This window comes from Terrapene carolina, unplaced genomic scaffold (genome assembly GCF_002925995.2).
Source record: "Terrapene carolina triunguis isolate 2854851 unplaced genomic scaffold, T_m_triunguis-2.0 Scaffold231, whole genome shotgun sequence".
Classification (NCBI taxonomy): domain Eukaryota; kingdom Metazoa; phylum Chordata; order Testudines; family Emydidae; genus Terrapene; species Terrapene triunguis.
Genome location: NW_020664582.1, coordinates 18,073,765 through 18,089,253, shown reverse-complemented (window position 1 = coordinate 18,089,253; position 15,489 = coordinate 18,073,765). Strand labels below are relative to the sequence as shown.

General features: G+C 43.0%; 1 protein-coding gene across 1 annotated transcript in view; it reads left to right on the top strand.

The window, feature by feature from the left end:
- Positions 1 to 15,489, top strand: part of EFCAB5 (EF-hand calcium binding domain 5) — a 50,344-nt gene that overhangs the window by 4,474 nt on the left and 30,381 nt on the right. Inside the window, 4 exon segments of the mRNA XM_029912535.1 lie at positions 1,982 to 2,138; positions 3,536 to 3,596; positions 5,919 to 5,989; positions 13,266 to 13,421. Of these exon segments, the coding sequence (XP_029768395.1) occupies positions 1,982 to 2,138; positions 3,536 to 3,596; positions 5,919 to 5,989; positions 13,266 to 13,421 (445 nt within the window).

Sequence of the window (15,489 nt, the reverse complement as noted above, 5' to 3'; positions counted from 1 at the left end):
CTCAGACCTTTACCTCTTTGCGGTTAACAACTCAGCCATATGTGGCCTGGTCCTGAGAGGTGCTAAGGACCCACAGTTTTCACTCAGCTCTTCAAAATATTTGGCCGTTAATTGGGCAGTGCCAGTGGACAGCAAATATTTAAAATCTAAGAGGCTAGGAGAAGTGAGAAATAATTTTTTTGTGGTAGTCGGCAAGCCCTTTTGTAAATTCCCTAATTTGACTGCTCATTCTGAGGTTGGATCTGATCCACATATCTCACCATTTTATCAAGATTAGAAATAATCCCGAATTAAAACACTACAGAAGGAAATGAAGGAACAGATCAAGACAAAGACAGCTCTGTGCCATTTGGAGCTGCAGGAATCACCTCCAAGAATCCTGTTAAAATAGGACCGTGAAGTGCTGAGGCCCAAGTAAAATCACAAGTATTGCAGAAGGTCTAAGAGGGTTAAGTTTCACAAGAATCTCTCGCGTTCATTCATTCATATGCCTCTCACATACTGGGTAACTGAGTGATTGATTAAGAAGCCTCCATGATAAATGGCCATGAATTAACAGTGACCTAGTGATAAATATTACTGTAGTCAGTGTATTATTATAACATATTAAATAGGCTTTATTATTTATTAATTAAAATGTAATTGTTTTATAATTGCAAGCCTTTTTTCTAAACTATAGTGAGAGGTCAGGGATAGTATCAGATTATCATCACACCTTAAGTGAAAAAACAGTCTTGGAGAAAAGAGAAATCATCTGGTTAAATTACAGTCCTGGGGCCAGACTTTGCTCTCAGTGACAAGAGACAAATAGGAGTAGCTCCACTTACTTCTGCTAGCTATAGACTTGTATAGCTGAGAGCAATATCTGGCTCAGTGAACGCACAGTACATGGGTGAAAGGAACAGTTAGGCCCTCTCTATACAGAGACAAAGACTCTTTAACAATCCATTGAAATGGGAATAAAAAACTCGAGACCCTCCTCCCCATAGTTGAGCTGTTACCCTGTAGCTATAGGCATAATGAGTGCCATTCATGGCGTTGTTTTCCTGGAGACTTTACTTATATTTTACAAATGAAAAAAAAATCTATACATGATCAGTTTAATAAAATCCTTTTATCCTGGGTACAAAATGGAGGATTGGCAAATGCCCTTCTGATAGGTTAGAGAAGGAAAACAGCTAGAATCCAGAAGAAAGAGAGGCACTTCTGGTCCAGGCTTGCAAACTCTGTGTTCAACAAAAAACAGAAGCATGGTAGGCAAATTATCCCTGTCCTAAAGCAGTGAGGATTTTATTGTGCAGTAGTACTTTGGAAAATTCATTAAACATAGTTCATTGCCAGTGCAATTCTTACATTAAATGGTACATAGGCTCTGAGACAAATGCATAGTAATGCAATTTTGTTGTTAAATTAAGTGAAGCAAAATTATACCCTTCAGCTCCTGCTAAAATGTTCGGCAGGAAAATTGAAGAATATCTCCATAATTAATGATTAGCACCATTGTAGAAAGGTGCATTCGTTAAGGGCAAATCCACCCTTTGTGTAACTCTGCAAGTCACTAGAGTTGCAGCAGGGATAATTTTGTCCCTAAATGTCTGACTGTCTCTGGGCTCAGAGAGAGTTCCATGCACCTTCCACAAAAGGCTCTCTCTATAGTGATGTACTTGATACTCAAGCTCTGTATTCAAATTCTTAATTACGCTGGCCTTCAGCAGAAACGTCCACTTCATGACAAACATTCTCGCCTTCCAAGAGCTGCCTCATGAAGACATGGATTGTGAGTGTTTATATAGAGTTTGACTGGTAGTTTGTTGCCCAAAAGATCAACTATTTCAATGGGGAAAAGACCTCATGTACTAGAAAGTACAGGAATTACAGTGTGCAATTGCTTCCGTTTCCTGCTGTTCTTCAGGAGAGGTCAAACCAAGCTTAGCTCAGCCTATGACAGTAACTTTCTGAACCATATGCCCATGCCTTACAGGCTAGCCAGGATGAAGTCTGAGGTAAAGAAAAACCGTGAGCAAAGGGAGCAGGTGGAGAAAATCAAGTCTCAGGTGACAGAGATGCGAAAGGAGGCCCTGGCAGTGCAGTTCAAAGAATGGACATTGGATGTCAGTGGAAAGCTACCACTCACACTGGTAACTAGGGCAGATATTCATAGAAACACTGCTATGTTTCCACCCGGGAGGAGGAGAAGGGAGGCTATTGTGGAAGTGAGTTTGCTATGTTATATAGCAGGAAGGATGGTCCAGTAGTTAGGCACTAGCCTAGGACCCACAAGATCTGCCTTCAAGTCCCTGCTCTTCCTCAGACTTTCTGTGACCTTGGCTAAATGACTTAGCCTCTCTGCGCCCCAGCTGTCCAATGGGATAATAGCCCTGGCTGCTGCACAGGGGGGTTGTGAGGATAAATCCATTATTGTGTAGTGCACAGGCACTACCGTAATGGGAGCCAGATAAGTGCCACAGATAATTTTATACCGTGTTTCCCCGAAAATAAGACAGTGTCTTATATTAATTTTTGCTCCCAAAGATGCGCTAGGTCTTATTTTCAGGGGAGGTCTTATTTTTCCTGGAGCTTCGGGGCCTTATATTCCGGGGTGGCCTTATTATTGGGGAGGTCTTATTTTCGGGGGATGTCTTATATTACAGCGAGAGGCAAAACTGGAAGTAGGTCTTATTTTCGGGGGATGTCTTATTTTCGGGGAAACAGGGTATCTCTGAGCCTTGGGTCTCCTGGTGGCAGCTGGTCACAACTCAAAATCTACCTCAGAAGACACTGGGTGGCTTACTCCCATCCCGTCCTTTCAGGGCCACCATTAATTCCATTGTTCCCCTCTGCCCCAAACTATTGACTCGCTGTTTGAGAAGACAACTTAAAGCCATCATGATGGACCGACCAGTCTGGGGTGCTGGTACAGACACTTTCCATAGATGGCAAATAAGTCACCTGCTGTGAAACTCCCCTGAGGTCCACTAGCTTTATGGGCTATACAGGGCACATAACATAGATGTGGCTTGAATTTCTGTTAGTGGTGAGAGGCCGGGGGGGCTAAAGTAATGTTTGTTAGGATGGTCTAGTTTAATGGGAAAATTCCAGAATTGCTGCAGTGTGCCTGCTATTGTCTAGCATAACATTCCCATTTACTTGCTAGAAACACTTGAAGGGTGACCTCTTCAGATCACAGGGCTCTGGGTATGGTCTGTGATGCAGTCATCCGTTCTCAGCACCGGTGTATCCTTATGTTGCCGTAAAGATTTGAGGAGCCCTGGGCAAAAACAAAGCAGGAAGAAAATAAATGGCAAGACATTTCTGAGAAACCAATTGCTATAGAGCTGCTGTATCTAAATCTGTTCATAACAATCAAATGGTGATAACCCGGGCCAGAGTGTCAATGCAGGGTAAGCAGGTGCCCTTTTGCTGTTCAGGCGTGGGGAGAGAGTAAAAGTAGAGCTGCTTTGAGTTTAAGGAGAAGTGGAGATGAGCAAAGATTGTTTCTCTGACTCAGGCTTTTAATTGTTGTTTTGATTTATAGGTTCAGAGTGCCCTGAGGTCATTTCTGGATGTCATTTCTACTCCTTTGGGAGCGGGGCCGGGTAAGGTCACAAGTGTTTTCTTTGGTTTTATTTTCCTTGGTCTGATGTCTGGTGCAGAATGGGAGCAAAAGGAAAGTAGGCATGGAACTGTAAGGACAGTCACGGTATACCGGCCACGAGTCTCCTTGCAAGACTTCAAGTGGGGAGGGGCAGAGGGTGAACCATTGTGTTGGCTTAGTGTGTGTGTGTTTTTTTTAAAATAAAATTATGTAAAAATAACACCACAGCTTATGGGCCCCCCACCCACATGACAGCACAAAACCTGAGTAAATGTACTTGGCACAGAGGATCTAAAACGGGCTGGGGAACAAGGAATCCTCTCCCCATCTGGTGGGGTCGCCTGATGGAAATGTGCAGCCTTGCTACAGCTAGTCCTAGAGTTCATGGGCTATAGTAGTAGCTGCAGCCCTGTGTGCCCACAGGGATCTGTTCCGTTCCGTGTCATGTTCCTGACTCCCCAAGTCCATCCCCATCACAGGCCCCTCTTCCACGTTGCTGCAGAGCTCTGCAGGGTGAAAAGGCAGGCAGAGTTCCTCTCCAGGGCCTCCAGCTCCCCCAGATGAATTGGACCTGCACCAGCTCCGCTCCATGCCCATGGAAACGGGGGAGGGGTGCAGCATTTGGCCCAGTCAATTTAGACTAAGTTGATCTGGGCCTCTCTAGTTGCCAGTAACAGACTCACAGAGCCCCTTCCTAAGTAATAAAACTCTGACAGCAGCAAGTAGCTTGTCCCTCTTCCCTTTCCCCCACATTAGCCAAACCTGCTCCCCATGTGTGCATGAAAATCAGCTGAAGATCCCCCAGCCCTCTCTCCTTTCATACTAGGGCCATACTTGGCATGTTTGGGGGTGGGTAAAAAATGAAAGCGTGGCGGAGCTGTTACCTTCTAGGGCGAATCCTGAAATGTGCCTGAGAATTCTGCGACAAGGTTCATCTTCTCTGGGCATTTCCTCTAGCCAGTGAAAGGAAGGACAGTGACATACAATGAGACAAGGCCCACATACCAGAGCACTCAGCACTGAACCGATTTGCATAATTCTCGTCCTCTTTATGGCTTACGCTTGACATAATTAAATAATGATAATTGAATAGATAGGGCTAGAAATGTTGAAGTGGCAGTGGAAAGACTGTTGTCAGACCTTCAAAATAAATAGAGGTATTATGATCATCAGTAACAACAAATTTGTCTTTGCTGGAAGATGTGAGGCTACGTAGGACACTCGAAAGCCCATTGCAATCCTCCGCCTGAAATAGCCTTTCTCCACAGTTTGGCTTTGCCCAACCCCTTTTTATGATAGTAAGCATTGCCTGAGTATTCAGCTTAGATTGACAGCACACCGTCTGAATGGCAAACCCAATCCTCAGGTGCTATTGTGGCACTGTTGGGGATACTGGTACTCTAAGGAAGAAGGAAGTTCCTGGCCAGATGGTTACTCTACAGGCATTCTAGGCACTATTGGCAGTATTTTACTCACAGCCCTGCTCTGTTTCTCAGTGTATTTCATTTAACAGAGTCCAATACACTAAGTGAGCATTAAGCCATTTTTGATAGGTTCATAAAGATAATGTATAACTTCTGGATGTCTTAAGGAAGCAAGAAATATATAGGTTCCACTGAGAGTGTTCTCATTTTTCCTGATGTTTCACTCACCATATTGTAGAAGTAAGAATAACAGAATAATAATCCCAATAGAGAGAACATTTCTTCTTTCAAGATTTGCCACACAAATCCTTGGCATTTCTTCTCAGGTCCACTACTGTTGCCCAGAAATAGGCCAAAAAGTGGCTGCAAAGGTTGTAAAGTCAACAGGAATATCTCCATATGGCCACTAGAATAAAAGTCTTGTTTTCAGACTACAGAAACTCCAGGCCTTGCTGGTAATTCCAAAGTCATGCCACAGCTGCAAGGAACCTGACCACTGGTTCCCAACATGTAAAGGAACTACACCCATTCATTACAGCACAAGCCAGGCATAAGCAGATGTAACTCCCATTGAAGTCATTGTGATTTGCACCTATTTATGTCATGTTTGAATCTGGCCATAAATCTTTGTCTGCACCAGCCCATATTGCTTGCCTTTCAGAAGGGAACTGCAGTTTCTCAGCAATGGAAAGGGATATAAGAATCAGCCCCAGCCTGTATTTATATAGCCAGGAAGTACACTACTGATTTGGAAGCAGAGCTGAACATGCAAGGTATATACAGGGGTTTCAATTCCCTACCATTCCCAGCCACAGGCCAGAGTAGCCCTAGGTAGAAATACAATTCTGCAAAAATACATCTGCCTATTTTCTGTCTAATCTTCTCTCCTTCTCCATTAGAGATCTACGACAGGAAGCTGGAAACCATAGATACATTGGGGGGAAAAGTGAATGAGGAAGAGTTTAGGGAGGTGAGAAGCTAAATAACTGCACCTGAGTCAGAATTTTATTCCTGTTATTGATGCCTTTTATGAGTGTTTCCTCCCCTGGTGGGTGCTGACAATAGAAGATGAGAGGCCTCCCCCTTCTCCCTAGCCCCAGGCTGTGACTCTGGCAATGTTGGGTCACTCCATGTTCCCAGGTTGCCATTATTATCTGCTCACATCCACATACCCGTCCTTATTTTGTAGACCCCCCCCCCCCGTCACTCCAGTAGGGTGGACTGTTTAGCTTCCTCCAAAGTCGCTGTCTGTGGAGCTCTATGGATTAATTATCAGGGATATTTTAAAAACCATGTTGTTAAAACATCTCCCTGGTGCCCTCCTTAGCATGCGTGAAAACACCACTTCTGCCATGCTGCAAGGAGCTGTGTTTCAAATCACTCGTGAATTCAGATTTTTCATCAACAGCACACAGGAGACGGTCTCCCAATGTAACTAGCATTCTAATGTAATTAGTATGGTTCCCATAGTGCTATTATTCCTTTGGGAATTCTGTTAACCAAAGTACAATACAACAGAAGGCTAATCAGGGATGAACAGCATTACTATTTTTGCCCATAGAGTGAGTATATTTTGCCACCATGTGGCTTTGGTTTAAAACCCACACCAGGGAGTGTACAGAACATAAGGGAAGCGTTCGGTAGCTTTTGCAGGGAACTTACGCAAAAAGCTCCTGTTGCAGAGGAGCTTCCGGCATGCTGTCCATCGGACACAAGGATTCAGTGAGGATGACTGCGGTGCTAGGCTGCTCCCATTCATCTGTGGGGAACTAGGGTAGTAGTTCATTTATCGCAGCAACCAAATAATCTCAAAAGGTCAAATGTATCAGCCCTGCCTCCTCCTCCTCTTACCCCCAACCCCTCTGTGCCTTGGGTTTTTTCTAACCCAGCACATTGTGGTTTAATTCAAGGAAGCGTCCCTGACTGTTTCCTATTTTGTGAAGGTGATGGAGCGTGTGTGGGTGGTATGAGTGAGCGTGTGGGCCTGAACATGTGTGTGCATGTGTATGTCAGCAAGCATGTGTGTCAGCTGCATGATGGTGAGTGTGTCTTTGAACTATTACAGTGACAAAGCTGTAACAAATGAAAGAAACAACCATATAAATATAGCTATCCCTCTCGCTCCATCTTCCAGCATGTCAGTTTTTGTGACCACTACCTGCTCTGGTAACAGTCATATAAATGACCAGTTTTCCAGTCCCAGTAAGTCTTTGTAAACTTGTTCTATTCCTACAACTCCCAAAGGAAGGTGGAAGACAAAAGAAGATTTAAGTAATCTTAAGAAAATGCTACTAAGACTTTAAAAATCAGGATATAAATGTATGGTTATGATTTGAGTTCTTATTTACCCAATACCCCTGTGTATCAGAATTAAATGTGTCTTCAGTGAACCAAAAGTCTCTCAGGACACTGGTTGATTGTATGCCTGGGTCACTGCCCCATGGCATAAATTTAAAGCAAGGTATGTGAAGGGGATTACCGTAGACTCCAGTGCATCCACATTAACTCTGCTACTAATGGTGCTGTTAATCTGCCTGAGCAGTTCCCATAAATCATTGTGAACAGAATATATAGCAAGTGCTGTCATCTAGTGGTTAGAGAATAGAAGACAAAACTGGTTTGTGTTGTGGCCTTGGTCAAGTCATTTAAGACCATACTTTCTAAAATGTCAATTTGTCTTAAATTTGACACCCAAAATTGTGGGACAGTTTTGAAAATGTACCTTAGACCTGTGTCTCATATTACCTATTGGTAAAGTGAGGATAAGTACTACTTCCTTGTGTTCTTGTGAGGCTTAAGAAATTGTTTGTAAAGGGCTTCATTTTGCTCAGATGAGAGGGGCTACATAAACCCTGAGCATGATTATTATAAATGCTGAACAAGTGCACCAATAGAATCACAAAATATCAGCCCAGATGGTCGATTCTCCTTTTAGGCCTGCTTTGGGACAGCGCTCTATGGGCAGAATAACTTGGTGATCTGCCATTATATGTGCTCTCTCTTAGCCTAGCTTACAGTTTAAGAAGCTGTCCCCATCCTACTGTGCTCAGACTTCTAGGATCTACCAAAATAGAAAAGAATTCACTCTAGGGAACAAGTTACAAGTAAATAAAGGAAAAATAACACCAAAAAGTATAGTTTAGAAACGTCACATATGTGACTTTAACTCACCAAAGTCAAGGAATGTAGTTAAGGATTTCATTCTATCACGTTTCCCTTCGTTAACTTAAAAACAACCAAATCAGTTAAAGCTAAATTTACTGGAAAAACTCTCTGGGCTGAGAATTTACCAATCAAGTTTCCACCTACCACCTACAGTAGAGGTAGATTTTATGGCTGGGCTATAAACTGTGAAAAGGAACATTTAGACTAGAAATGATGACAGTCCTTAACTTAGCAGTGCTAGTGGGTGCAGTTACGATAATTAAGAACAGAGCATAAAGCAGCTGTGCAGAGACTAATCCCAAATGACAGTGTGCGATTTCTTTGCCTTCTGCACTCCCAGGAGAGTCACATATTTAGTATTTTGCATAGAGATGCATTTTTGTGATAATTTGTTGAGGATTTCTTTTTTCAGCATGAAATGATATATTTTAAAATTTAACCTCAACATAACTGCATTTAATTAAGGAAACTATTGGAGATAATGGAATCTCAGAGAATCCCTTTTGTCACTAAAAAAAAGTGTGTCAATCCATAATCTCTGCAATACATGAATGAGTTCTGAATACATTTCTATTACGTTCAGTCTAGAAGAATGCTTTAAATAGCACTGTGTGTAGTATTTGTTTTAACTCACAATTGAGGCATACAGTAATAGAAATCAGAAATGTAAAGGACCTACAATGTCAGCTTAGCTAGTCTTATTTCCAGCCACTGGAAGATTGTTTCTGCAGTATATTTTCCAGTCCAGTTTTACATGATTCAAGTGATGTGGCTTTCACCAATTCCCTTGGGAGACTATCCCACAGTCTGAATAGACCTCGCTGTCAGGACATTTCCTCCTCCCCGCTCCCCATATTCATCTTAAGTTTATTTTTATTATTAGTTTGCATCATCCTTCTGGAAGACCGAAGAGAAAGATCTGGCCCCAGACTGATGTGGGCCTTTTCACATTTGGAAAGTATTGATTATTAATGGAGTTGAAAATTAAATGGCTCTTTTTATGTTTTTTTTTTTTTAACTCAGGGCAGCTCTGGGTTACTTAATGGCTGTTACAGAGTCAGTGGTGGGACCTCACACATTGGTGTTTCTGAGTCTGCAAAAAGGGTCGTTCTTGTTCATTGTATTATTGTGTCCTCAGGAACAGGGTGGTGGATTCTTTTATTTTAAAAGTATTTAGAGCCCAAAGACTCCCCCCCCCCAATTTATAAGATAGGTTACATCGTGGGCCTACATTATGAAATGGAGGGCCTTCAGCACTTTTAGGGCCTGATCCTAAGCTTTCTGAAGTCAAGGGAAAGACTCCCATTTACTTCAGTGGGCTTTGAATGAGGTCCTTAGGGCTAGATTCTGCTCTCAGATCTACATGTGGCTTCATCAGATTCCATTGAGGTTAATAGCAGTCACAGACACACATCAATGTGCCAAATCTGACCCATTGTCTTTAGTGGTATTTACTACCAACCTAAAGTAGAGTGACTTGTTCAATAGAGAAAGACAGATGATGGAAGTGGAAACTTCTTTATTAATAATAAGTAAACAACAATTGTGTTTATCGCTTGTATAGCACTTTACATTGTCAGAGTGCTTTACAAACACTAGGCCAGGTCTACACTACCACTTACTTTGGTATAACTTTCGTCGCTCAGGGGTGTGAATAAGCCACCCCCTGAGCAACGTAAATTACCCTGACCTAAGCACCGGTGTGGATAGCTACCGCTTCTCGCAGAGGTGGATTTATTATGCCAACGGGACAACTCTCTCCCGTCGGCATAGAGGTTCTGCACCAGATATGCTTCAGCGGCGCAGCTGTGCCAGTGTAGCGCTTCTAGTGTAGACTGGCCCTAACTCATTAACATTTACTAGGCTGAGGCCTGGTCTACACTACTGGGGTAAGCTGACCTAAGTTATGCTACTCCAGCTACGTGACTAACATAGCGGTAGTCGACGTAGCTTAGGTTGACTTACTGCGGTGTCTACACCACACTGCGTCGACGGGAGACATTCTCCCATCAACTTACCTTACTCCTCTCATTCCGGTGGAATATCGGAGTCGAGCAGAGAGCGCTCAGCCGTCGATTTAGCGGGTCTTCACTAGACCGACTACATTGACCCCCGCTGCATCGATCGCAGCAGCATTGATCCCAGGTAAGTGCAGACATGGCCTAAGGTGACACAGACTAGACAAGCACTGTCCCAGTGAACCACTAACTTTAAAAGGTAGAGAAATTAATTATTAAAATGGGCTTTGACTCATGGTGATCTTTAGCGGGCACCCAAAGGAGAGGATGCCTTATCACAACCCGTTAATAGCTCTGAGAGTGAGAAAGTGCATTTAGCAACCATGAGTGCCACCTGGGAAGGTGTGTTATGAGAGGAATGACTCACAGGTCAGGAATGAAATGTGTCCTTTCACTTCATGTTAGGGGAGAGAAAGAGATAGGGACTCTGTAGCGGAAAGAATCCCAGAGGCTTTCATGTTCCTATCTCCCAGAACTCTTAGATATGTAATCTCACCTTCCTCTTGTTCATGAGTCTCCCGTTTGCATTAAGGAGTTGCACTTGTCGTAGGGGTGAACTCATGGTACTTTTCTGTTGGCTCTGTCTTCTTATTTTCTCTACGGCTTGTTTTAGGGACTATTATCCCTTCCATGCCTTCACCATCACTCCTAAACAAGAAGGAAACTTTTAAAATAAAATATATTTAAAAATTTGAGGCAAATATTTCGTTCAAAGTAAATTTTATTTATGTCTATAATAACACAACTTTTGTCTTCTATATCACCTTTATCTCAAAATTTATAAAAATTAATTAAGCCACAACATTTCCCTTTGAAATAAGCAGTTTTTTCTTCATTCTAAGATGAGGAAATTGAGGCACAGAGATTTTAAGGGCCAAATTTTCAAAAGTGAATTCTAATTATGGGTGTCTTAATTTTTAGGTACCCAGCTTTAGAGAAGTCAATGGGAGCTAAGGATGCTTAGCACCAGACAGGACTCAGCCCTTCATGGATAGCTCAACATGACCTGAGTTCCTTTTCCCAAAATGCATAATTTACCACCATGCTCTGTAAATTGAATTGTAGTGCATGCTCCCCAGTTCCCCCATAGAGATTTGGTTATGGTCTCACATCAGTGTAAATCAGGAACATCTCCACGGAAGTCAGTGGAATTGTACTGGAGTAGTGTTGTGTAGCTGAGATCAGAATGAGGGTACATCCAGACGGGTAGTAATCGATCTATCGGGGATCTATCGGACGCGATATATCAATCCCCAAACGTGCTCCCGTTGACTCCGGAACTCCACCAGGGCGAGCGGTGGTAGCGGAGTCGACGGGAGAGCCACGGCCGTTGATCCCGCGCCGTGAGGACCCGAGGTAAGTCGAAATAAGATACGTTGACTTCAGCTACGCTATTCCCGTAGGTGAAGTTGCGTATCTTACATCGACACCCCCCCCCAGTGTAGACCAGCCCTAAGATTCAGAAAGGTGATCCTGTACCTTTTCCCCTCCGCTTGTCTCACCTTAGGGTGACCAGACAGCAAGTGTGAAAAACTGGGACGGGGTGAGGGGTAATAGAAGCCTATATAAGAAAAAGACCCAAAAATCGAGACTGTCCCTATAAAATCGGGACATCTGGTCACCCTATCTCACCTGCTTCACTGACTCTCTGTGACCTGTGAAATGAATGACCAGGTGCAGACCTATCAGAGTAAGGCTATGAAAATGATAAAGCACAGGACCTTCTTTGACATTTACATAACACAGCCTCTCTTTCTAGTGACCAAATCCTCCCTTTAGGGGACAGTCTGACTAGTAGGGGGATTCCATCAGCCCAGGGGCCTGAGGGTGGCAATAGCCCCATTGCAGATGCACCTCTGTACCACACGGGATTGAGCCAGTGGATCAGTGTAATCACAGGTCCACTGCTCCCTCCTCCAACCCACCTCTATAACTTCTCTCTCTGGTGAAACGCAGAGCTCTCTCACATTGCTGCATAGACCCTCCTCCATTGGCTCCCTGTTCTCTGCCCCTTCCTCAGTTGCTTCAATGTATTTTTAAACCACCCAGTATAGTAATAAATAATATCAGTTAATTAGCAGTAACCTACCTGTACAGCATTTTCAGCAAACATAAAATGCTGTATTACTGAGGATGATAATAAGGGTCTACTAAGATCATGAATGTGAGTCCCTAGTTCTCAATCCCCTAAGAAAGCGATTAATGTGAAACACCTCCACATTTCACAAACTCCCCGCAACATTTGTAGTTTCCCCATCACTGTGGCCGACTCCAGAAACCTGCTGTAATAATTCAGCCCACACTTTGAGACTCTGGTTTATTCTGACAGCCATTATTATTTATGTAGACCACATTTTTGGAACAGTATTGCTTTTGCTCATGAAACCCACATGGCTATAAATCCAGAGTGTTAAAGTGTCTCCAAGACTAGGGCTTAAGATAAATCTAGGTTTCAGTAGTATTCCCAGTGTCAGAGGACTTAGGTGACAGCAGGGTCATTTTCAAGTGGTGGTACTTGTTTTTTTTCCAAATGGTATCCAGAATGATTGTCATCAGCTCTGAAGGCTTGGACAGCAGTATGTTTGTGGCATTAAAGAGTTGAATCACTGCAGGTCCTGCAAAAGCCACTTGCTCAAGATGCCACCTCCGCAGTAATGTCAAGAATACCAAATGCTATAGAAAGAACATACAGAGTCAAACTCCTCGCTGGAGAGTCTAAGTCTATGGAATTACATAAAGGATAACTCTGGCCCAATGCCTCTGAGCCAGTGAGAGTAGCTAAGTGACCTTTTGGATCAGGAATGAGACGGACTCGTTTAATAAGTGTTTGTTCAGTGCCTAGCACAGAGGAGCCCCAATACTGACAGAAATCCTCGCCCCAAATCTGGCATTACTCTTGTGGATAGTGTACTTAAAACTGCAGATACTGTGTTAAACTGGTTTTGATTTCAAGTAGGTATCCCAGCCTCTGTCCCCCAGATGCAGTACGATTTAAAATGTATATACAAAAAGGGAATCTTGGAAAAGAAATTAAACATTTCTACCTCTTCTTTTCTTCCACAGTATGTCCATTCGCACATCAAAACCTTTACAAGTGACACGTTCCAGGAATTCCTGAAACACCTCTGCCAGTGTGCTGATGACTTCCGAGATATAATAAGACATGACATCTGGCGGCAGATGTTTACTGACCTTTTCCTGGACTGTGACCACGGAAAGGTAGGTAAAGAAACCCTCACCACATATTTGACAATGTCATGTTTCTGATCCGGTATCTCTCATTCATGTAATTGCTTCTTTTTCATTCCTAGTCAGTGGCTCCAAGCTCTCTCTTGGTATTAATTCACTTATTTTGGAAGAGAGCAGTTGTTGCAAAGCGAAATGGGTTGATACTTGTTATATAGGGCATGTTTACCCTGCAATGAAAGACCTGCAGCGCTGAGTCTCAGAGCCTGGATCCGTTGACTCAGGCTTGCAGGATTTGGGCTCTGGGACTAAAAATTGTGGAGTTGATGCTCGGTCTGAAACCTGGGCACTGAGACCCACCCCCTTCACGAGTCAATTGACCCAGGGTCTGAGGCTCAGTGCAGCAGGTTTTTTATTGATGTGTAGACATACCCACAGACATAAAAACAGTCAACATCCTGTCTCCATAATCTTGCATTTACTCCTCTTACCTGTGTTGTGTATTCCATTCATCACCCCTCTGCTGATGTTCATTGCAAGCCTACCCAGAATGAATTAACTGCTCTATAATAGAATTCTAATTAGTCCATTATCTCTAAAAGAATAGCATTACAGAGCACATTTTAGCAGCAACAATTTTAGAGAATTAGAGAGAGAAGGTGGGTGAGGTAATATCTTTTATTGGACCAACTTCTGTTGAAAGATATTACCTCACCCACCACGTCTCTCGAATATCCTGGGACTGACATGGCTACAACTACACTGTTTTAGAGAATGCGAGGCAAGCTGTTATCTCAGTTCAGGGGTCGGAAAAGTGATGTGTCTCCATCTCAACCAGAAGATATTTAAATTCCTAATCCCCATCAGGAAGATCAAAAAGGTATCTTCTTAGACAGAGGAGAACACAGACAGTATTATTTCTCTGCATTTTCAAGGAGTCCCCTCTCCTCTCATTCTTTGCTGGGTGAGTGTGACGGAATACTGCACATACAAGCACAGGGAGGTGTGAGAAGGGATGATATCAGACATTTTACATTGTAGTTTAGTAATCACCATCTCTCTGCCTCTGATAACAATGCCATCTCACAAAAGAATCATTAATGCTAGAATCAAATGAGAAGAGAGGACAGCTACCCGCATGAACACCAGTCTTTGGGTGGAGAAAAATAATCACAGTAAAAACATGGCTGCTCTTGATATCAGCTTAGGCAGACTTGCTCAAACAGCGTAGTTATTGCACTTCTCTTGGATCTGACATGGTTGCCCTCCCAGTGCTGTAGTCAGTCTGTGCTATACTGTACCCACGGTGGAGATCAGAGGGGTAAGCTAATCCATGAAGACCTCTGACTTTTTGAGTGTGATCGATCACCTGTGGTAGTATTTTGTGAAGCACAGCAAGCTAGTTCTTTCCATTTCCAAATTTGCATTTGTTTGGTGGCAGGTAATTATTCCCATTTTGCAGGGGTGAGTGGTGTTCTCTGTCTCAGTTATTTACAATTAGGGCCATAAAGGGATACAAAATGGAGAGAAGTATTTAAGCTATAGTCTGATTACAAGGAATTCACACAATCATTATTATTATTTCAAAAATGTACATCTGTGAGGATGTCAGCCCAGCAAGAACCCCCTGGAATAGCTAGGCTAGCTACTTAATCACACCCCAGAACAATGTCAGAATAGAACTAAAACTCTACTCTAATCCCCATCAAGGAAAAGACACTTCGGATGTAAAGCTCATGGTCTCACTGTGCCTAGGTGTGTTTAGCACAGTTCCATTTGACATTGGAACTGTATCTGCATGAATTTGCCGAGCATTTTCTGCCCAGGATCTTCTAAAGTAACTGATTATAGTAACAGATTACTTTTAAAATTACTGCACAGCTGACAAGTTATCTGATTCCTCTCCAGACAGAAAAAGAACACAGATTTCCTTACCCTTAGTCACCCTGGCAATGCTGTCCGGGGCAGCATCAAGGATATTTTGGTTGTCACGGTATACACATCTCCTACACACAGTGCAGAATAATCAAAACGTAACTGCTGATCTTTCACTGATCAGAGATGCTGGCGTGTTCAGCTTGGGGATTTGGCAATGGGTTAT